Source organism: Athene noctua, chromosome 10 (genome assembly GCF_965140245.1).
Source record: "Athene noctua chromosome 10, bAthNoc1.hap1.1, whole genome shotgun sequence".
NCBI classification, from domain to species: Eukaryota; Metazoa; Chordata; class Aves; order Strigiformes; family Strigidae; genus Athene; species Athene noctua.
Genome location: NC_134046.1, coordinates 1,604,966 through 1,627,873, shown reverse-complemented (window position 1 = coordinate 1,627,873; position 22,908 = coordinate 1,604,966). Strand labels below are relative to the sequence as shown.

The 22,908-nt window shown below is 58.3% G+C and overlaps 1 protein-coding gene across 1 annotated transcript in view; it reads right to left on the bottom strand.

Annotated features, from left to right (window-relative positions):
- Window positions 1-22,908, bottom strand: part of PLXNA1 (plexin A1) — a 128,138-nt gene that overhangs the window by 51,136 nt on the left and 54,094 nt on the right. The window contains exons 5-10 of the mRNA XM_074914616.1: window positions 21,130-21,230; window positions 20,670-20,793; window positions 18,443-18,596; window positions 17,759-17,858; window positions 8,689-8,803; window positions 1,744-1,944 (exon numbers count right to left, since the gene is read on the bottom strand). Of these exons, the coding sequence (XP_074770717.1) occupies window positions 1,744-1,944; window positions 8,689-8,803; window positions 17,759-17,858; window positions 18,443-18,596; window positions 20,670-20,793; window positions 21,130-21,230 (795 nt within the window). The remainder of the gene's footprint in view (window positions 1-1,743; window positions 1,945-8,688; window positions 8,804-17,758; window positions 17,859-18,442; window positions 18,597-20,669; window positions 20,794-21,129; window positions 21,231-22,908) is intronic.

The following is a 22,908-nucleotide window of genomic DNA, read 5'->3' as shown; positions in this document are numbered from 1 at the left end:
AAAAGCCCTTGCAGCTCCTCCAGCCCAGCCATGACCCTCACCCTGACCGTTCCCAACTCCCCCAGATCCCTCAGCGCTGGCTCAGCCCGACTCTTCAACCCCTCCAGGGATCCCGGGGACTCCCCCCTGCCCTGGGCAGCCCATTCCAACGCCCAACAGCCCCTTCTGCACAGAAATCCTTCCTCAGAGCCAGCCTGACCCTGCCCTGGGCAGCTTGAGGCCATTCCCTCGGGGCCTGGCGCTGGGGCCTTGGCTTGAGACTCATCCCCCCTCTCTGCCCCCTCCTGGCAGGGAGTTGCAGAGGGCAGGAGGTCTCCCCTCAGCCTCCTCTTCTCCAGACTGAACCCCCCCAGTTCCCCCAGCCGCTCCCCAGCAGACCTGTGCTCCAGACCCTGCCCCAGCTCCGTTGCCCTTCTCTGGCCACGCTCGAGTCATTCAATGGCCTTTTTGGGGTGAGGGGCCCAAAACTGAACCCACTCAGCGAGGGGCGGCCTCACCAATGGTCCTGCTGCTCCCTGGAGCACTTTGTGTCGCTGCCTGCGGTCGCCCCCAGACCAAGCACAGACCCACTGACAACTCAGGACTCAGGCCCAGGAGCATTTCTGCTCCTCGCAAACTGCGTTTTGCTGAGGAAGAGCCCTGAGAGCGCGGCATCCCCCCGGCACTGCTGCCCAGGGCAGGAGGCAGCGACTCAGGATGCTCCTCCAGCCCAAAGGCTCCGCAGCCACAGGAGCCCAGGGGGAGGGAGGGAGCCAGGGCTCATCTTCAACAGCCTCTAAATGTCACTCGTGCCACCGAAGGACAAGGGAGCAGGGATCGGTGCTGCAAATGAGCTTTCACAGTGTGAGTGATGGAAAACAAATTTTCAAAGGATTAAATGGGGGGGAGACAGGAGGGGCCGGCTCCATGCGGACGAGGGCAGGTCGGGGGGCAACGCCAGCTCCTGGGGGGGTCTATTAACACCCCGCGTGGGTTTGCTGGTGGGCTTGGTGCTCCCTGCATGGGATTGCTGCATGGCGAGGGGCACACACAGAGCTCTCGGAGGGGCCACAAAACACCCTCTCACTTAGGGATAAGGCAACCGGAGAGAACAGAGCTGCCTGCAGGGGGGGGCTCAAGGGACAGAGCTGCAGGGAGGCAGGAAGATGCACCAGAAGGGCTGGGATGGAGAGCGGGCAGGGGGATGGAGCACGGGTTGGAGCCAGGGATGGACAAGGGCTGCAGGGGACAGAGAGAGGCCGCAGGGGAGGAGGGGGAGCGCTGGCAGGGCTGGCAGGCACGGCTGCAGGCAGAGGAGAGTGTGCGCAGCGGGACAAGGAGATGGCGTTAGCTCCATCCCGCCTGTAAAGAGGGACGGGATGGTGTCAGGGGGAAGCAAGAGCAGGCAGAGAGAAGGGGGAGGCAAGGCTCTGGCACGTTCGGGCCAGCTGGCTGCAGCCCAGGCAACTTTCTTCAGCTTTCCAAAGCCAATTGCCTTGGAAGTGCTCCGAAAGCCTGGCAGCTCCCCCGGGGCGGCTCTAGCATTGTTCCTATCCAGAGCGACCCCGAGCAGCAGCCCCTCGCCCCACGCACCAAGGAGAAGCGGGGAGGAGCCCACCTTGCACCCCACAAGCACCAGAAACCCCCGTTACCTGCCCATGGGAGAGCAAACGTGGCCACGCAACGAGGCGAGAAGGTCCCGGGGCAGGGCAGGAGCGAGCAGCCCGGTAAGGAAGGCGGCGCCGAGGCCGGGCGCACACTCACCGAGGTGTTCTGGCACTGGATGCTGGTGCTGTTGAAGCGCAGGGCGGTGACGCGGGTGGTGCTGCCGGGGATGTGGAAGATGCACTCGTAGTTGCGTTGGCCCGACTGCGGCTGGGGCAGGTTCTTGGCTGTCAGGGTGATGGGCTTCACCACGCCCACGGGGATGTAGATCTGGGTGGAGGGCAGGATCTGGGGACAGTCCTGTGAGGGGAGCAAGGGGCGGATGATGAGAGGGGGAACACCACACAGCCTCCTCCAGCACCCCCACGGCCCTGCCCTGGCTGGCAGGCCGGGCAAGGTGCTGTGAAAAGACCCCCCTGAGCACACGCTGGAGTAAATCCTTACGTACGACCAACCCCAAAGCAGGATCTCGGGGCTGCTCTGAGCAAAGCCCTGCAGAGAGAAAAGGAGAGCACAGAGGAATGCGGTGGCAGGGCAGCGGGGTGTTTCCCACAGCTCGGGTCAGTCCAGGTGGGAGGTGGGAAGAGGATTCAGCTATGGGACCTGAAACCTGGCACGGTGACAGCAGCACACATTTGGGCAAAATGACTGATAACAAGATGGACATTAGCATCACCATTTCAGTCAGTAGGTTTCAGAGTCAACTCCCACTTAGCTGCGGGTGTCAGGCTACTTTCTCAGGCCTCCTGTTTCCCTTAAAGACTCCATCTCTCTTCTTTCACAAGTGGACAGAAATGCCTTTTCCCCCTTTGCTTCTACAGTGTTGCAAAGAACCTGCTCTGTGCCGAGTTTTGCCGCTGCTTCTATCTGTGGCCAGCTCAAAGCAGCATCACCCCGACCAGCCCAGCTGCAGGCTGCCCACAGGACAGCCCCTCTGGCGAGGAGGATGCTGGTGAGTCCAAGCCTGGGAGGAAGGCAAGGGCAAGGGGGTCAGCACCACCCTGCCAGCCCCCGCGCTCCCCAGAGGAGGAGCTGTTGGGAGGGCAAAGCACTCGGCTTTTAATAGCCACTGGCTCCCAGCTGCTCCAGGAGAGCCCGTGAGCCTTGTGCACAAAGCACAGGGGAGCAGAAGGGAGCAAAAATAAATGAGCTCAGGCAGCAAAACAGCTCCGCAGCCCCACTGGGTGCCACTTGGGCGACAGCAGCCTGATGCAATCCCACACCGGCTTTGCTGAGCCAGGTGGAGGTCTCGCACCTACAGGAATGACTTCTGGAAGCGCCGCCTTGAAGTAACATCAAGGGGGAATAACGTGAGCTGAAACGAGCTGCTCTGAAAACAGAAATGGCAGCAGCAGCAGTGCCGGAGGTGGATGCAGCCACCTCGCTGCTCTCGCAAGGCTGCCACGGCCGTAGGGGCAGCTCTCACCCCAGGGCCACCAGCAGCCACACGTGGCCAGTGCTGCCCAGCTGCCTCTTGCCACCCCGCACCAAGCTGGCACAGACCCTGCACAACATCGGGCTTTATCTCAGCTGGTAAGATTAATCTAACTTTCAAACAACAGAAAGAAATGAAAAAGAAATTGTTTCATTTAGTAAATATTGACAGAAAACTCCCAAATCATTTTTACTCTAAGTTTCCAGTTCTTCACAAGCCTATATGCCCCAAAAGCACAATTTTTAAGGGAAGAAACTCTTTATCTCCGAAACATGCTAAACACAATGAAAGCAGAGAGGAAGAGCGGTGCCAGCCCCAACCCAGAGATGGTGGCAGGGCTGGGACAGTCTGGGGACGCTCGATGCTGCTCTGCCACCTCCCTGCTCTGTATCATGGCTGCCCCTCTGCAGAGGGGGGCTTCAGCTGCTCCCCTTTCCCAATGAGCTCGAGGCACACAGCAGGGAGACCCTGCGTGCCCGCTGCCATTTATAATGAGTGGCTCCCACTGCTGCAAGGCGGCTGCTCTGCTCCACCTCTGGCTCAGAAGCGCTGATGGAGGGAGAAGTTTTTGCCTGCTTGATCCCCCTCCGCATCGCAGGGGGAGTCCACGGGTGGCACATGTCTTCCTCACAGGGCACACAAATATTCGGCAAGTACTAGCTCCCAGCTTGTTCCCCAACGCCTCCACCTCACAGAACCACAGAATCATCCAGGATGGAAAAGCCCTTGCAGCTCCTCCAGCCCAACCATGACCCTCCCCCTGACCCTTCCCAACTCCCCCAGATCCCTCAGCGCTGGCTCAGCCCGACTCTTCAACCCCCCCAGGGATCCCGGGGACTCCCCCCTGCCCTGGGCAGCCCATTCCAATGCCCAACAGCCCCTTCTGCACAGAAATCCTTCCTCAGAGCCAGCCTAAACCTCCTCATTTTTCTGTAATTATTGCTGCCGATCCAGCCAGGGCGGTGGGTAAGCCCACGCCACCCCAGCTGGGCTCATCAGGGATGCTCCCAAGACCAGTGCCTGGCGCACATGCGTCCCTCTCCCCGCGCAGGCAGCAGGCAGGCAGGCAGGCTCGTTTTGCTGACTCGAGGTTTGAGCCGAGTCCCCCTGCGACGTCACATGTTCCGCATCTGCCGGCAGAAGTGTCTCATCCAGCAAAAATGTCAGCCTGCGCCCAAACAGGAAGCACCTGGTGCTGGTGGGCGCCCGGGGTGCCCGGAGGGGTGGGGGCACTGGGACAACACACTTCCCCTACGAGTAATTCCAACCGCTGACTAAACTCACCCCAGCATCGCCCAGCACTGACACCCCGTGGGAACGCCCCGCACAGCCCACTGAGCTCCCCGTGGTGCCCAAAACAGCCCCCCCGGCAGAGCCCCCCCTGCCCGGAGCAGGGAGCTGCAAAGGGACGGGACGAGGAGAAAAGACCCCGACACACGCGCATTCCCAAACATCGCACAGCTCAGATTTTCTCCATTTGAACTGTTTTTCTAGCTGCTGGAGAACGGGACAGGAGTGTCCAAGTTTGGTTGGAGAGGTGGGAGCTGCAAACCCGGCGGTTTGGGTTCCTCTGGCAGCTCCCAGCTCCACCAGCAAGGCTGTGCCACCAGCAGAGGTGAAGCCAGTCTGGGGCTGGGCTTGACCCTGGCTTTGAGGTTCCTTCACAGAATCCTCAGTGGTGAGGGAATGAAGAACGAGCACGAGCCAAACCTGCTTAGGTTGAACCACCACACTTGGTCCCCGCAGGTCGGAGCTTTCCAGCCCCCAGAGCAGCTCTGCACCAGCAGGGACTGTCACGGGAGAGCAGATTTTTGGGATGGGAGACTCCAGCGTTCAACACCGATCGCCCCACGGCCACCACTGGGCACCACCAGTGGGGAAGAGCAAAGAGCCTGTGCTGCTTCATCCCCCATGCCCAGCCCCGCGCAGCGGAGGGCAGTCTCCGGAGATCAGGCTTCAAAGGCACAGCAGCCGGGGGGCAGGGACATCCTTCCTCCTGACGCCCATTCCAGGCACGCTGATGGGAGCGGTGGTTCCTACCCACACCCTGTTCCTGCCCTGCCACCCCCAGAAATCCAGGCAAACACCCCCAGCACACCCAGGACAGTGCTGTGGGTCACTCTTTACATTCTGGAAACCAGCAGAGACGGAGTTAAGTGCTGCTGTTAACCCCTGTCCCTGCCTCTCCTGACCAGTGCCAACACTCCAGCCCACGCAGATGGACCAAATCCTCCTTAAAATAACCCCCCCCAGTTAGACATCCTCCCACGGAGGGGATGGGGCTGGACATCTACCATTAACTCATCCAGCAGGCCACAGGCTGGCACTGAGCCCCCCCATCCACCACAGCACCCCGCTGGGGACCCGGACAGCAGGGACAGGATGCCTCATCCCAGCCTGGATACACAACCCACAGCAGCGGCTGCTCTGGGGGTGTCTCACCATCCCCGCCGGGAACTGCTGAGGCCACACCAACGTGCAAACAGGCTGAGCCAGGCGCTCCAAACCTCAAGCCAGGCACCGCTCCAGTGTGGCCAGGAGGTCTGCTGGGGGACAGCCGGCCCGTGCTCAGGAGCAACGCGAGTCCCGGAGCAGCTGGTCCAGGGGAGAGCTGCACGTGGGTTAGGAGCGGCTGGGGGAACTGGGGGGGTTCAGTCTGGAGAAGAGGAGGCTGAGGGGAGACCTCCTGGCCCTCTGCAACTCCCTGCCAGGAGGGGGCAGAGAGGGGGGATGAGTCTCTGGAGCCAAGGCCCCAGCGCCAGGCCCCGAGGGAATGGCCTCAAGCTGCCCAGGGCAGGGTCAGGCTGGCTCTGAGGAAGGATTTCTGTGCAGAAGGGGCTGTTGGGCGTTGGAATGGGCTGCCCAGGGCAGGGGGGAGTCCCCGGGATCCCTGGGGGGGTTGAAGAGTCGGGCTGAGCCAGCGCTGAGGGATCTGGGGGAGTTGGGAACGGTCAGGGGGAGAGTCATGGTTGGGCTGGAGGAGCTGCAAGGGCTTTTCCAACCTGGATGATTCTGATCCTGTGTCCCAAAGACAACACCCCTGCAGCCAGATGCTTTTGGGTTTGCGGGGCAGGGAAGGGGGAAGAGCCCAGTAGCCTCACACTGCCCTCAGTGAGGGGAACAGGCAGACGAGAACCACCAGACTCCAGCGGTCTGGACACCACACGCTGTGTTTGCAGAAGCACTGCCAGGGCTGGCTGGAAGCACGACCTCAAGAGCAGGCTTCTGGGATGCCTGGGACAGGCCAATACCTCACCAGATTTCTTCAGGGCACAAGCAAGGAGAAAACAGCTTTTTCTGATCTCCTCACATTACCAAATCCCTTGTTCTGGCTCGTGCCAGACACGCTCCGGCACACATGAGCACAGATCTGCCCCCCTGCACTTAGCTGATACCTCCAGGGAGGTGAGGGACAGTGTCAGAGCCTGGAATTTGGTCAGCTGGTGGAAGGCACAGCACAAAGCCATCACTGCACCATCCGAGAGGCTGGCAAAGGGCGGCACAGACCCGGCAGCTGTGGGCTCCCCTGGGACAAGGGGGCAGGAGGGGCTGTTTGATGAGCAGAGTCTCATTCCCAAGGCCTGTCTGTTGCCGTGCAGAAATGACAAGCACCAACCCTGCCTGCCCATGCCTGGGAGTGATGGTTGGGCTTTTCCAGCTCTCCCAATGCGCTTGGCTAAGAGGCAGATTCACTCAGCTCCATGTTCAGAAGAAGGATCACAACGAGAGCCCAGCATGGCCCCACGCAGAGACACCACCACCTTCTGCGAGGCCATCCACTCCTGACATCCTTGGAGGCTCCAAACTGGGGAGCACCCATGCATGAGACCCAAGCAGCCCTCTTGGCAGGCTGCAAAGCCCAAATGTTCCCCCCAGACACAGCAGCTCCCCTGGCAGAGGCAGCAGGACCAGGCACTCTGGCTTTCCACAGAGATGCGGTGGGTTGACCCTGGCTGAGTGCTGGGTGCCCACCAAACCGCTTAGGTGGGGGCCAAGGTCAACACACCCCAAGGAAGCAGGCGAGCCATGCAGGGCTCAGCCCCAGTAGATGGGAAGATGCCCATCCATCCATCCATCCATCCATCCATCCATCCATCCATCCATCCCATCCCTGGCACAAAAGAGATGGGTGCTGCTGGCGGCTGGAGAATGGTTGAGTAACAGCCCAGCTCTCCCATTCTCTCCTGTGAGAGAGCTCTTCAAGTGATGACAGAGGCTGAGGGGTAGGAAGGGGAAAAAATTGGGGTGTATCAGACAGAGGGATTTGTCTGACTCCACAGAATCACAGAACCATCCGGGTTGGAAAAGCCCTTGCAGCTCCTCCAGCCCAACCATGACCCTCCCCCGACCCTTCCCAACTCCCCCAGATCCCTCAGCGCTGGCTCAGCCCGACTCTTCAACCCCTCCAGGGATCCCGGGGACTCCCCCCCTGCCCTGGGCAGCCCATTCCATGCATGTTCCCAGCCCAGCACGGACGCAGGGGGACACGGGGAGGACAACAGCCCTGATCTAGGACAGCCACGAGCACACCAGGCCTCACCAAGGATAGGGCAGACCTCAGAAGACACAATTTAAAGGGGATGGAGATTCACTCAGAGACACTGCTCCTCCCAAGGGGGGACATGCAGAGGCAGGCTTCCTCTCAGTGCCAGCCAGGACATCAAAGACCTTGGGGGACATCTCAGTTGCCTTCACACATGATCTGTGAAGCGAAGACAAGCCGTCCTTGTTCACCTCTGCTCCGGGGGATCAGTCCTGGCCTGGGAGGCTGCTGGGACACCAGATCTGCCAGAGCTCAGAGACTGAACTTTATTTGAGATCATCTGGACAAACGCTTTCTCCAGAACAACACCCGTTTGGGCCATTCCCGTGAGGACAGCGTATGGATTTGCTCCCAGCAGCAACCATCAGGCAAGCAGGACCCTTCCCACCAGGCCCCTACACAGGCAACTGGAAACCCAGGGAAGCTCAACCCGACCCCTTTTCAGGACAGGGACAGGGGAGAAACTCTGCTTCCCCAAACTCTCCCTTCAGGACCCGAATCAGCATTTACTGTCGAGCCAGCAGTTGTTTGCAGACATTCAGACCCAACCCAAGCTGCCAGAAATGCCACCACAGGTTGGGGACACCAGGACCTCCCGCAAGCACCCTGCCAGTGACAGGTTTCCCTGGTGGGTGGCACAGATGCTGCACGGGATGAACCCCCACAAAAGAACATGTTTCTTAGAAAAGCATTTGAGACGAAGGAGGCGTGAGGTGTAGCAAAACGGTTTGTTTTACAGATTTCAACCTTCCCCTCTCTGAAAACAAGGTGTTCTGCAATGACAGTTCAAGCTTGCTCCCTTCAAAAACATCAAAGGAAAATGCTTTAGCGTCTCTGCCTTTGTTTTTTCCCTTCATTCAGCGTAAAGTGTTCTGGTTGTGCCCGGCTTCCCAAGCAGCCTCTCCCCACCAGCGCATGGTCCCGGCAGCATGTCCCACTCCTCCCTCACTGCTTCCCGGGCAGCTCCAGCACCAGGGGCAAGGCAGTGGGAAAGGTTTTCTCCAGCGGTTTGCCCCTAGGGCAGGGGTCCGGGACAGGACGGGGACAGCGGCTCACATGGCCTTACCTCAGAGAGCTTGACACGTCCCTCCAGGAAGGAGCAGTCGGCGGCGTTGTGGGTGCAGATGTGGCGGTACTTGCACCAGTGGCAGGGGAAGGAGCCGTTCACACAGGACAGGCAGCTGCGGGCAGAGAGAAGCAGGGCAGCGTCAGGGCAGCGGCAAGGCAGGGTCTGCCGGGGCAGCTCTCGGGGGTGGGAAGGACCCCCCATGCGTGGGGCGAGGGCCGTGCGCCGGCGGGCTGGGAGGGGACGTGCCTGCTCGCCCCGGAGCCCCGCGTTTGCCCGCGGCAGGGTGAGGGGAAAGGGCCCTTCCGGCCCCGCGGGTTCGTGCCCCCGCCGCAGCGGCCACGCTCCCTCCTCCGCTTGGCAAGCTTGACCCTGCCCGGGCCGGGGCCGGGCTCCAGACTTTGGGAGCTTTATTTGGGTTCGCTGAAAAGCGATTTTAGCAAGAGGCAGCAGCAGAACAAGAGCTCTGCACTGCGGGGGGACCGGGGGAGAAAGGGCCAGATTAATGCACGCTCATTGAGAGGAAAATTATAACTGGCGCAAGGTTGGGTCAGATGAACATTTCGGGACTGTAGCGCCTTTCAGCCGCTCACAATAGGTTGTGTGTGACCCCCTCCCTCGGCCCCAGCCCTCCGCAGCCGCGCGTGCGTGCGTGCGTGTGTGTGTGTGCCCTTCCACCCTCTCCCTCCCACCCCAAAACATTTCTGTCCCTCTCCCCAGGCTCCTCTCCGGGCTCTTTGTGCGGTGGGATCCCACGTGTGCCCCCACGCCCTTCCTCACCTCTCTCGGGGGATGCGCTTGGGCACCCAGCGCTGCCAGGAGCCCCACACTCTGCTCTGCACCCCTCTCCCCAAAGAAACCAGCCCCAGAGACCTGATGCCTCTCCCCCGCCAAGATCACCCCCTCCCAGCACCACGAGATGCCCCTGTTTGCAAGCACAGGGGACTCCTCCGTCAGCTTTTGGGGCCCTCACCCCTGTGTGGATGGAAGGGGCTGAGCCCTCCCCACCACACTGTCGCAGGACACCAGCAAAGTCCCAAATTAATGCAACGAGCCTTCAACGGGGCAGGTCTGCACCAGGCGTGTCCCGTGCAGCCCCAGCTGCCCTCTGAAGGAGACTGGCGAGCTGCTGAGGCATAAGCTCGAAGGCAAGAAAAATAATGAGGCTTGCTTTAAAAAAAAAAAAAAAAAAAAAAGCAGCAGCACTGTTTTTCTCCCAAGAAGGCTCATACCTGCTGTCACTGATCCGAGCACGAACAGGATCAGGCCCAAAGCAATTATATTTAAACAAAGGCAGGATCTTCCCCTGAACACAGCTCTGGCAGGAGGCAGGCAGCCCTGCCCAGCCTGATCCCACTCCTAAATCACAGCTACATCTCTGCCTCTACCCCCCAGGAAATGACAGGGAAAACAGAGCATCACCACGGGAGGTGGCAGGAAGAAAAACTTCCTGGAGAGGGTGGCAGGGCCTGGCGCGCTGAATCCCTCACCCTCCAGCAGACTTGTCACCTTGGAGGTGTGGGGAGGCGCAGCGCAGGGCGCAGGGAGCGCAGGGCGGCAATGCACACCCAGGCCACGGCTCCCTGCCCGCCCTGGGGTTTCACACACCATTACATATACAGCAAGAGCTTCCCAAATCCATGCGCACACACTAAGGAAATATTTAATTAAGCTGCTTGCAAAGGGGGCTGGAAGTCATTTCCATGTTTCGCTCACATTTTCACTTCCAAATGAACAGCCCTTTTAGCTTTACCCACAAATATGCTAATTGAGATGCTCCTTATGCAAATATATGCAATTTTATTTCAGCTGCAGAGATTCAACTTAAAAGCAAAGCCATAGCCTCCTATCTCTGGTTGCTTTGACGGAGGGAGGTGCAGAGGGTGGGGGGAGCGGGGGACACAAACCAAGCGCAAGGACGGCTCCGTGCTCCGGGTCAGGGCTCAAGCAGCGACCAGGGGGCAGGTAAATCCGAGCTGTGGAGGCAGCGGGGCAGGGACAGCAGGGGTTAATCCTCACGCAAGCCGAGCAACCACAGAGAGGTCATGTAAGACAGGAGCATGGTCCAAGCAGCCACGTGCCGGGGCATCACCACCAACCCTCCCCTGAAATCAGCCCTCTGCCAAGGAGAGACTGCCACCAGGTCTTTCAGGGTCTGCAAAAAGACTCCCCAGTCGCCCCCTCCACCACCTCGCCAGGCACCTCAAAGCAGTCGGGTGAAGCCCGGGGCACAGCCCTGCCCCGGGGCACCCCAGCACCCAGAGCTGCAGCTCTGCTCTGCAATTCTTCAGGGCCAATGGCCCAAATATTGGCTATGTTGGGACCCTCCTCACCTGAGGGTCTCCTTTACCATTTAACTGCTGCAGGTCCCAGCTGGCCTCCACTTGTCAAAGGACCTAAAGCATCTCAAGTTATCCTCCTCGTACACCCTGAGGTGCGTGGTTCCCCCTGCTTCTACTTCAGCCCTCCCAGCTGCTTCTAACTTAAGCGAGCCATTCCTCAAGCCTCGTCCTCAGAGATGGTTTTCACACTCTCTCTTCTGCCGAGGTTCTCCATCTGCCATAAGGACATCAAATGCTGCTGTAAGAGCACTCACCGCCACACGTCTCGCTCCAACAGCATCTCACAGAATCATCTGGGCTGGAAAAGCCCTTGCAGCTCCTCCAGCCCAACCATGACCCTCCCCCTGACCGTTCCCAACTCCCCCAGATCCCTCAGCGCTGGCTCAGCCCGACTCTTCAACCCCCCCAGGGATCCCGGGGACTCCCCCCTGCCCTGGGCAGCCCATTCCAAGGCCCAACAGCCCCTTCTGCACAGAAATCCTTCCTCAGAGCCAGTCTATCTCTGCTGCATTTAGAGCCTGGCTGGGTCAGCACCCCCTGGCTGGCCAAAAACTCTGTAAAGTGGTAAGCGAGTTAGTGCTCGGGTGCCAACAACACAGTGAAACCCCATTTCCCACCTGCCTCGGTCCTACCGGCCTCGGCATGTCCGTCCGACCGCCCCAGCACCCTGCAGGGCTGCCCAAACCCGGGGCAGGAGCCGAGGCAGGGCGCTCCCGGCTGGGCGGCGTGGCCAGGGCCGTACCCCGGCCTGGCCGTGTGGCGCTGCTGTCTGTTCCCCGCGCAGGAGCAGGTTGCTCGGCAGCATGATGCCATCTGTGCCGTCTCTCTCCTTCCCACGGTCAGGCACTCTTCCCTCATCACTTCTTGCCTAAGAGGCTTTCATCACTCCTGATAATTAGAGGGAGGCTCTCCTTCATGTGTTGAAGTCCCCCCCTCCTCCCCGAAGTGTGCCGGGAGTGCAAGAAGCCCAACCAGGCAGAAAACTGATGCTGGGGGGGGGTAGCCCAGACACGGACCCACAGCCTGCTCCCCATCTGCCTCCTCCCCAGCCCTGCCAGGGGCCAGGAAGAGACAAAGCCCAGGCTGGGCAGGGGGAAGGGGGTCAGACCCACTGGTAGTGCCCCCCGTGCCTCCTGATGCTCTTGGGCAAGAAGAGCTGCACCAGCTTCAGCCACATTTCAGGATCACTCTGGGCAAAGGGCCCCATCCCAAAACAAGTCCAGGCTCACTGCTGGCCTGCAACCTCCACCCCGAAAGAGCAGGCAGCACTGCTGGCAGCAGCTCTGCCCACCTCTGAGTGACGCAGGGGGAAAGATGGAACCTGCCCCCAGCCTCCACGCTTGCCCCCAACTCCCACACAGCTGGGTCAAGCCCTCCTGACGCGTGTCCCTCCACCTTCATAACCGAGCTCAAACTTGCCAAGGCCACGCTAAGGAAACACCTGATAGAGCTGCAGAAAAGCAGCAGCGGGAAGAGTGCAGCGAAGGAGCATGTCGGAGCTGGGTGCATCTCCAGGGTGGGTGCTGGGCCACAAGCACGGCTGCAGGACAAGCCCAAGGGTGGCTTTGAGGACTTGGCTCCTCGCTGGGGGCAGCTCTGCAGGAGGCACCTCCGGCCACCACGGCGAGGTCGCCGCTGTCTCCACGCCTGGTCTGAAGCACGGGAAGCCCAGGAAAGCGGGGTCCTCACCCGCTCCCCGCACTGCCAGCCCCAGGCGTGCCACGCGCCCAAAGCAGCCCAGAGCGCTTCAGCACACGGAGCCGGGAAGGCAGAAAACAAAACCAGCGTCCACAGGGGTGAGCTAAGCCTGAGCAGCAAACGGAGAGGGACGGGGAGCGCGAGCACTGCGCAGGCGCGGGGACACACACGCAGACACCGAGGCTGCTTCCGTGGGGCAGCACATTCCTGGAGGAAAGACACAGAGGAGGGATGGGGGAAGCTGAGCAGGACCAAGAGCAGAGCTGGGGAGGGCCACTGAGAAGGGAAATTATAAACACGGTGCTAATGGAAACGGCACAGCCCGCCTGCGAGCCCCCCGACTGCTCCTCAGGCCTCCTCTTGGCAGGAGGATGCATCCTCAGCAAATACTCAGCTCCGGCGTAGCCTGCGTCAGGGGTGAGAGGCTGAACTGCAGCGCTTTGGGGTTTAGATACATCTCTCCGCCCCAGGGCAAGAGGGAAATCCTGAAGAGCTGTGGGATCAGTGTCCCCCGAGCCCCCGCGGGTAGCCCTGCCCTTCCCCCAAGCCAGGAGGGGTGTGAAGTGGGAGATGAGCTCTCCCCTCCCTCCACCCCTGCCCATCTCAAGCCCTTCCTGCCCTTCCTTTCACACCAGCCCAAGGCTTTTCTGTCCCAGCTGGGTTTTGCCAAGGCCCTTACTCCCAGGGTAGGGGGGTGGCCCGGGGCATCCACCATCACACTGGCTGGAGGATGCAGAATCGGGCCCTGGTTTTTAAGGTAATCCACTTAAAACACTTGCAGCTGCCTCCCCGCACTGGAACACACCACCAGACTGTACCAGCCCGCCTCATTCACAACGAACATTACATAAACCAGGTAATCCCGAGCGGTCTCTGGAGCCATCCTGTAGGATTTTCCACCTGCCCCAGCCCAGGAACACACAGGGATCTGTTACCACCTCGCAGCTCAGCCCTGCTAACCCAGACACACTCACTCAGCTGCTTGCAGCCATCTGTCCATGCCTTTGAAAAAAAAAAAAAAAGAACCTGTAGGCATCTGGGAAGGAGCCGCAAGCACTGGGCCAGCGGCGATGCAGCCACACCACGGAGGTGCAGGTGGCCAGAGTGGCTGCAGCGAGGAGCCCAGCGACACGAGGGCCCACGGGTGCCAACGGGTGCTCCGGACATCAGAGCAGCCCAGCCCTGCCCTCCCCACACAGCCCCGCCGCTCCCAGCCCCTCGGACGTCTGTTCAAATCCCATTTACTTAATGGGGGCTTACAGGGAAAGCCGGACCTGTGGGACAGGGCCACGGCAGAGTCCCATCACTCCAGGCAGCAGCAGCTGGAGCTGCTTGGCACATCTGCCCCTTGCTCCAGCCTTGGAGAAATTCAATACCCTGCAGCTGATGGCCTCAAGCTGCCCAGGGCAGGGTCAGGCTGGCTCTGAGGAAGGATTTCTGTGCAGAAGGGGCTGTTGGGCGTTGGAATGGGCTGCCCAGGGCAGGGGGGAGTCCCCGGGATCCCTGGGGGGGTTGAAGAGTCGGGCTGAGCCAGCGCTGAGGGATCTGGGGGAGTTGGGAAGGGTCAGGGGGAGGGTCATGGTTGGGCTGGAGGAGCTGCAAGGGCTTTTCCAACCAGGATGATTCTGGGATTCTGTGAAAACCTACACATAGCACCGAAGGAAGCACCAAAGCTTCCCCGTCCCCCTCCGCTTGCCAGCCCCATCCCTGCAGCCACGCTCCCCAAAAAGCTGAATAGCAACAGGATTTATGGGGTGGAGTTTCCAGGGGAGAAACCCCGAGAGCAAACATGGAAACAGAGGGAAGAAACGCATCTCGCTATTCGCTGCAGTTGCTCGGTGCCTTTCTGGAAGGGTTCCCCCCTCGCCCACCTCGCCAGCAAGCGCAGGCTCTGCTGGAGACAGGCAGGGAGCCTGGTGTTAACATCTTTATCTTGAAAGGGGATTCATTTCCCCACAAAGGCTTTGAAAAGAGAGTTTAACGCTGACAAAGACGACCTCAACATCTGCCTGCGCAGGCGCTGGTGCTGGACACGGGCTGATTCGTTAGATGATAAAAGGCACTGAGCGGTCTTTAAATTCCTGCACTTGATTAGTGCCCCACAGGAAACCCCCAAGGGGACCCACCCGGGTCCCTGCCACGGGGTTTTCCATTCCACCCTCCACCACAGGCACCAGAGCCCGTCCCCAGGAGCTGCGGGCGAGCAGCAACCCTCAGCCACCCACGAGCCCCCTCACAAGGGACCCACCATTTTTCCGCATTGACCTCCAGGTTTCCACTCCCCCATCCAACACATCTGTCACAGCTCAGCCACAAACATCCCCTGCCTGACGCACGAGCTTTCAGGAGCCAGAAGCCCAAAAGATGCCACTGCCTGGAAATACCTGCCTGCGCCCCACAAGAGCCCCAGGGCTACCAGGGTGCAGCTGGGACGCCCAGAAGCTTGCCAGCTGACCCTGCTGTGCCCCAGAAGCTGCGAGTGCCAGACCAGGTCTCCCAGGGACCCTGCATGGAGAAGTATCCTGGGAGGCAGTGACGCTGGTCTGCGATGGGAACCGTCCCATCGCAGCGGGTGACGCTATAAAGTCCTGCAACAATAGATGGGACAGCAACGGGGCTCTGTGCCCTGGGCCTGGACCATCCCAAGCCAAACGGACAACGCAGCCTCCTCCACGCCCGTCCTTCCCTGGAGGAGAAGGGATTAGATGTATCTTCCCTTCTGCAACCCCTCCCTGGACCAGGTAGGTCCCAGCAGTCCTTGAAAACACGTAGGAAGAGTTTTGCAAGGCGGTGAGAAACGAGAGCGCCGGGATGCTCGCGCGGCGGCAGGACCAGCCCCGCAGCCTCCAAAAGGGCTTTAGCGGCGTTTCGCTGATGCCTTTCCAGATGTCTGCTGAAAATAAGAAGGATCAGGCTCTCCCCGGTGTACACGGTGGAGATGCGTTGGCTTCCCTGGAGCTACCCCAGCTGACACCAGTGAAGCGCTGCCTTATAATCCTCCCATCTCTCCACAACCATCTGAAAAATCTCGCCTAAACGTTTCGTCCTCAGCTGAGAAATGATTCGACACGCAAGCCTCTGGCTTCTAACCTGAGCAAAGACGCCCAAATGTAAAAAAGAAAACATAATGCAGAGTGATCAGAGATCTCCACAGGAAAAATATCAGCCTTGTGGAAAGGCATATTGTTCCTAATACAGAATTTATCAGGCTGACGTATAGATTTTCCTCCACAAAATATGAAACCTGGATTTGAAAGGCTATTAACTCCGAAGAGATCCATTAAAGACGCCTGTCTGCAAATGGTGTTTAAAAGTATTGCATCATCCTAGGTATTGTCATGCTCTTTGGCTATGACTCGACTGCAGGTCACATAGTTAAAACTGCCTCCAAACCCTAAAATTCTTGACGTAAAGAAAATAATAATAATGTTCACCAGCCTAGAACATGGACTTTTCTATCAGCTCCAACCGGAGCCCATAAATATTAATGCATCCATAATTAGCCTTTTTAAATAATGCATCCAAAATTAAACATCAACGCAGTAATAAATCAGTCAGGGTTCTTTGTTGTAGGTTTGTCTGGCGGGGGGGGGGGGGGGGGGGGTGGTTGGGTTTTTTTTCCCTCCTGTGTCAGGCACATAAAATAAAATGCCATTTCCCTCACCACCTCTTCCCGCTGGACCAAAATGCTGGAGCCCCGATTGGATCCAATCCGATGCCATTTGTACTTAAAAGCCTTCTTTCTTTCATTTAGAAAAATAAAAGTCACATCTGCTTTTTGATTTGCAAAATAATGACATGCAACCAGCCCGAGCCAAAGCTGAGCTAATGTTATTGAAACCACACGACGTGAAGGGAGACAAAGCTCATCTCTGGGAGTCAAGGTGAGGGATAAAGTCAAGTTTGCAAACTCTCTCCTCCCTCGCTGCCAGGAGGCGAGACCCGCTGGCTGTGCCGAGAGCAGGCAAGGCAGAAATCCCTGCGAGGCCCAAGGTTCGTTGGTTCTCTCCTCTGACACATCCCCCAGCAGCTCACGGACCAGCCGGGGCACCCACATCTCACCTGTTTTTCGCTGACCAAAGCAGAAAATCCCAACAGGCTTTCGGAGGAGCAACCCGCAGCAGAGCTCCCCAAGCCAGGCTAGACGCTGCAAAAAGCCATCCCAAAGAGATCACTCGGCATTTGCTTATCTATAATTACTGATCAGCTGGAGCGCCACCATCCATGGGAGGTTTCTGGCAGGGTAATGAAATCTCTCGCATTCTTGAGCTCCAAATTCTTTGCCCAAACACACCCCAGCTCCTCCTCCGGCGTGCCCAGAGCAGAGCCATCTCCCCGCCGCTCAGGCACAGCGGCGCAGCTCCTCGCCGTCAGACGCAGCTTAGACAGCACATCAATAACCCGCACCTCCTCTATTTTATCACAAACATCTCTCAAACTGCCTAAAAACCCCTTACGTGGAGTAGATTGTGCAGCAGCCTGACAAGAAAGCAAATTCACAATTACTTCCAGTTAGGAAATTCCCGGGCAGACGCCTCGGGACATGCAGCAGGGTCTATCCCATGCTGCTGCAACTTGCCAGCTCACTCTCCTGCCAGCCTGAGAAGCAGGTACCTTCGCAGGGAAACACAAGCTTCTCCTTTTGCATCGCCCAGTCACTCCTATTAACTGTTTCCAGGAATAACAAGACACTTGGCATTTTCGGTCACATGGATTGCTACAGTCTGCAATGCAGTAAACTTGCTTTTTTCTCCCAAAGCTTCGCCAAACCCAGAGCCCTGTTTTTAAGGGAGTTTCTGCCCCTGATGTTACATGTTCCCACACGCCCAAACCAACTGTGGGTGCTCTGGTCATCGTCCCAGTTTACAAGGGCAAAAAGAGGAGGTTTCCCACTGCAAACACCACTATATTCAACGGCCCTTTCCTCTTGCAACATCAGCACCCACAAAGCTGAGATCTCTCTCTCCCAGCCTCGCACTGCCCCAGCAATCTGCTCCCGGAACACTCTTAACAAAGCCCAGGCCACTTACGATTGATGGACACTGCAGTTGTAGAAAACAAAATCCACAGAGGCAAACTTCTTCCCCGTCTCCTTGGATTTCAGGTAGAGCTTCACCACTCGCTTGTCCCCTGGGGAAGACCCAGGCAGAAAAAGGCATCAGAAAGGACACAGCAGGCAGCCCAGCATTCAGCCCAAGGTTTGCGATGGGCTGGAGGGAGCTGGGCATCACCACTCAGCCCAGTTAACTAACGGAATCCCCTGAATCTGGCAACGAAAAGGGAGTGTTCACCCACCCCTGCTCAGCCACCAAAACAGACCAGCAGAGCCCAAGGGTCTGAGCCCCGGCAGCTAACTGCAACCTGCTGGCACGGAGGCTTTGGGTTGTACTGGTGGTACTGAAGGGGAGCTTAACAGTTCCGGGGTCAGCAGAATGTTCTAGAGCCCACGGCCACCTACAGCACATCTGCCCAGGAATGGTCCATAGGTGGGAATGAGACCAGGGTGTCCAGGTTGTGCTGGTGCTCATGGCTTGGAGAAGGCCAAGGACCAGTCCCCCCATGAGCAGTCACGTCCTTCTCCTCCTACACCCTAAGAACCCAACTCCGACCCTGCTCGGGGTCACGGGAGGATTGTTCTCCACATCTGCCCGTGGGGCAACAAGTGGGACCAAGTTTGTCTTGGGCTTTCTTCCCACCCCACGGCACAAGCTCACCGCGGCCCCGGGTGATGGGGATGACATCCTTGGCCGAGGGAGAGCTGCAGTAGATCTTCCCATCTTCGATGCGGCTCTCGGACTCAGTGAAGTCTTCAAAGGAGCAGTTGACTCCTGCCGAGAGGTCAGGGACATTCCAAGCCTGCAGGACCAGCTGGGGAGGAGAGGCAAGAGCATCAACACCGAAAACTAGCAAAAAAGACTCCTCTGTGTCTGCTAGGTGTAAGTGTAGCCAACAGAAAAGACCACGGGTGCAATCCCCCCTCTGCCACCCACACGCGGTGGGGAAACGCGCTCTGGGCTCTTGCGAGCGAGTCCCGTCCGTGGGCCTCCCTGCTCAAGCAAGGAGCGTGGATTTAAACGGGTTAAAAGATGGAATGAGTCAGAGCCTCCTGCCCTCTGCCCTGGCCATACCACAAGCCATTACGCCTCACCTCTCTACAGAGCCAACGCAGCGTCAGGGCTGAAGGGTTTTGCGGAAAAGCGCCCGCTCCGGCAGAGCCGGGGAGGGGAGGAATCCACCTCTTCTTTCACAAAGTCATTCCCAGGGTCAGCAGTTCTCACTTTACAAAACGCTTGCCTTATTTCTAATTTGAATTTTTCACAGCTTCCAGCCATTAGTTCTTGTTATGCCTTTCCTTGATAGATTAAAAAGCCCTTTAGTCCCTGATATTTGCTCCTTGTAAAGGCACTTATACTCTGTAATCAAGTCACCTCTTAATCTTCTTTTTGATAAGCTAAGCAGATTGAGCTCTGGAAGTCTCTCACTGCAAGGCATTTTCTCCAGCCTTCAACTCATTTACATGATGTTTACGGGAGGTTTTCAGCCTCTCTCTTTAAGAGCTGGACTCCAGCCCGACGCAGCGTCCCCAACACCAGAGCTCATGCAGCAGCCTGCGCCGGGCAGGGTGATAACCCCCAGGGAGGGGAGAACTGCCCCAGGAGCCCCGCGGCCAGGGCTCAGCCCAACACCACCTCCCAGGACACTGGACGAATGCCTGTCTTCTGCCTCCGTGTCTAACTTCAGGCTTGGCAATACCAAACCCCAATTTTTTGCTAAACCAGACCTACCCAAACCCAGCTGCTCTGAAGGAAATCTCAGGCCACGGCACCCCCGGGGTCCCAGCACGTCCCACCCGCAGCCATCTCGCATTTATCTCTGTGGTACCACGACAACATGAGCCCCTGCAGAAGCGCTTTCCAAACCATTTCCATCCGGTGACAACTCCCCTCTGACGAGGACTTTTTGAGATCTGTCACGGAGCCAGTTCTTAATCCACTTAACGCGTGCTTTATCAATATTGTATAATGCTAATTTTTAATCAGAACATTGTGTTGTACCAAGTCAAATGCCTTGTAGAAGCCTAAAGACATCACATCCCCGCAGTCCCTCTTCCAATTCAAGTCATAATTTCATCAAAGAACAAAATGTGGTTTGTTTGACATAAAACCATGTTGACTGGCATTAATTATATTCCCATTCTTAAATCTTTATCAGTTGTATCCCGCACCAGTTTTTTTTTTTTCTTTTGGTTTTTCTAAATCTGACATCAAACTAAGCAGTCTCTGAGCATTTGGTCCTTTCTGCATCTGGGCAAAAAAGCGAACACCTTTTCTGTTTCTGGGGTTTTTCTCAACATTCACTTATTTATTAGGAAGCCGTATTATTACAAATATCCGCAGGCCACAGAACATCTTGGCCAACTCTTTCAGGACTCCCGAGTGCCAGATATTCAGACATGGCAGTTTTCAAAACTTTATTGCTAGTACACGCTGTTTTGTATTCTCTTCACAGTGCTAATGGCCTGGAAAATACTTCGGGGAAGTCCATCATCCTTTCTGTCTGCACAGAGAGCGCAATGAGTTGTGCATCAGAGTCTCATCCCAAAATATCTACTAAAGGCCAGGGTCAGAGACAGGCTATTGAGCTAGACAGATCGCTGGCCTACAAATGGCATCTCTGATGTTGGTGTTTGTGTTATGGAGAAATATTTATTGCTTGGTTATGTCTTTTCTGAATAATCATCAACTGGTTTATTATCTCCATCAATAGGCCAGCCCTCATCAATGCTCTGCACTTTGCTGTGTTTCATTTGTCTCGGACCTCTCTTCCCCTTTCTCCCTATCTGTCGTATACTCGTTAGTTATTTTTAATTGCCGTGGCTCCTCGAAGGTCAGGAGGTGGCTGGGGGTGGGGGGGGGTCTGCGGGCAGCAGAGGTGACTTACCGGGACCTCCGACATGGTGACCGAGATGTTCCTGGGCTGGACGGTGAGCTGGACACACTGCCGCAGGTCGGAGGCGAAACGCTGGGGCTCGTCCGCCCGCTCACACCGGTCCTTGCGCGAGCATCTGGAGGGGGCGAAACCACCACGGTGAAGAGAACCCCGGGCTGAGCACGGCACACGGACCCCCTGGAGGGCCGCGATGCCCAGCGAGAGGCCTTGGGCGCCTGAGGCCCGTACGGCAGCTCTGCCTTCCCCTGGTGCCAGCCCTGGGGGTCTTTAATGTTCAGCTTATTGGCACAAAGAGGCCGAACCCAGGAGCCCATGGGCAGGACCAGAGGGGCCCTGCCTCACGCCCGGGTGCTGTGGGAAGGGATGACAGACCCCTCGGACCGCTCCATCCCCAGGAGGCACGTCCCCACGGAGATCAGCGGTGGGGACGGAGACGGTTTGTGGGACTTACATGTTGTGGAGGACGCACCAGCCGCAGTGGGGGTCCCGGGAGCCCAGGCACAGCTCGCAGCTCTCGTACTGCTCGCAGCTCTCCACCGGCACCCGCGTCACCTGTGGGGAACGGGCAGGGAGGGAAGGGGGTCGGGCTGTGTTTCCCCGCTGTGTCCGTGCCTAGACCCTGCCAGAGATGGGGCTCACCCTGGCCCACGGCTCCCACCGCATTAATCAGAGAGGTGAGGAGCAGGCTGAACCCTGCCGTGACGGGGGCAGCACATTTGCAGGAAACACTTCCATGCCAGGGAGGCTTTTACCCCAACCAAGCTCCTTGCAGGGCTGCAGGACAGGGCTGTGCTGGCTCCCAGCACCAGCTCCCAACACCAGCCAGGCACCCTGGAGCTGCCACAGCCCTGCTCCGAAGGGGTTACCCGTCCTTTATTAATTGCTCCTCCAGATTTGATTAAAATCCCCTCATTCTCTGAGCCCTTCGAGCTCTGTTACAACTGTTCATTTAATTACTTTCCACCAGCACTCTGATAACACTGAGCTGTAGTAGGGAAGCGAGTGGGTTTTATTAAGGAGAGGGGAGGAGAAGAGGGGGGGACGGGGAGGGGGTGCAGGGAGCTGCCTGCTCGCCTGCCATGAGGAGCTGGCAGCACCGAGCAGCTGCCCGCACCTGCTGCGCTCCTGCCTCAGTTTCCCCACTGCTCCCACAGGGCAGGACTCACTCGTTAATTAAAATCTGCAAACTTCTCTACTGAAGGCTAAACCCGGGGTGTTATCCCTCCTCCCAGCCCAGGGGGCCAGAGCATGGGCTCAGCAAGACGCCTACAGGGCTGGGCTAATGCTGGCCAGCCAGTACCCTCCAGTTCGCATTCCGATGAGGATACTGGCAGCGTTCCTCGTTGTTTGTCCCCTGACTTTGCTCCAGGTGGGCAGTGGCAAGGGGGTCGGCAGCGGGTGTCCCCCCAAAGGCAGACCCCGCGCAGGCAACTGTGGTGTCCCGTAGGGGAGATCCACCATCCAGGTCAGCATAACCCAGCATCCACGTCTCCAACATCTGCCCTGCTGAGGGGAGGCTTAGCTAAGCCAGTCCTGGGACAGAAACACAGCCCAGGACAGCTGCATGGAGGAAGCTAAAGGCAGTTTCTGCCTCTCCTGGAAAGCCACAGGTTTCCTGCAGCAGAGCAGAAACCAGAGACAGGCACTGGGAGGAGGGGGGAAAGGGCTCTGCTGTCCCCACGGGGCTGTCTAGACAAACCCACGGCCCTACTCCAGCATCCTTCCCCCTTGCAAGCCCCGGGGCTGGCGGCCAGGAGACCCGGGAGGCCCCGAGCTCTGCGGCAGTCCCGCTCACACACACCTCTGCCGGGCAGAGGAGCGGAGAGGCTGCGAGACACAGGCACGCTGTACCCCAGCACAGCCGCCCTGCCTCACCCCACGGGGCACGGCTCCAGAAAGTGCCACCACTGGCATGGACCTGCTTCACCTGCTCCAGCACAGCCCATGGATGGATGAATTCACACCAGCAAGCTCTCCCACACATCGAGGATCACGCAAACACCCACAAAGACAATGAAAACTCCCCACGGTGAGCCCTGAGCGCAGTGCCAGGATGGCAGCACCAGATCTGGATCAGGTCTGTACGTCTGGTTGGCTCAGTGTGAGCAGAGGCAGGGACTGAAGGGCCTGGGGACACACCAGCCCCATGTCCCCTCTGCCCTGAGTTGCAAAAGCTGCTGCCCCAGAGGAGAAAAAGACATTTGGAGCAAGGAGCTTCTGCTAACCTGCA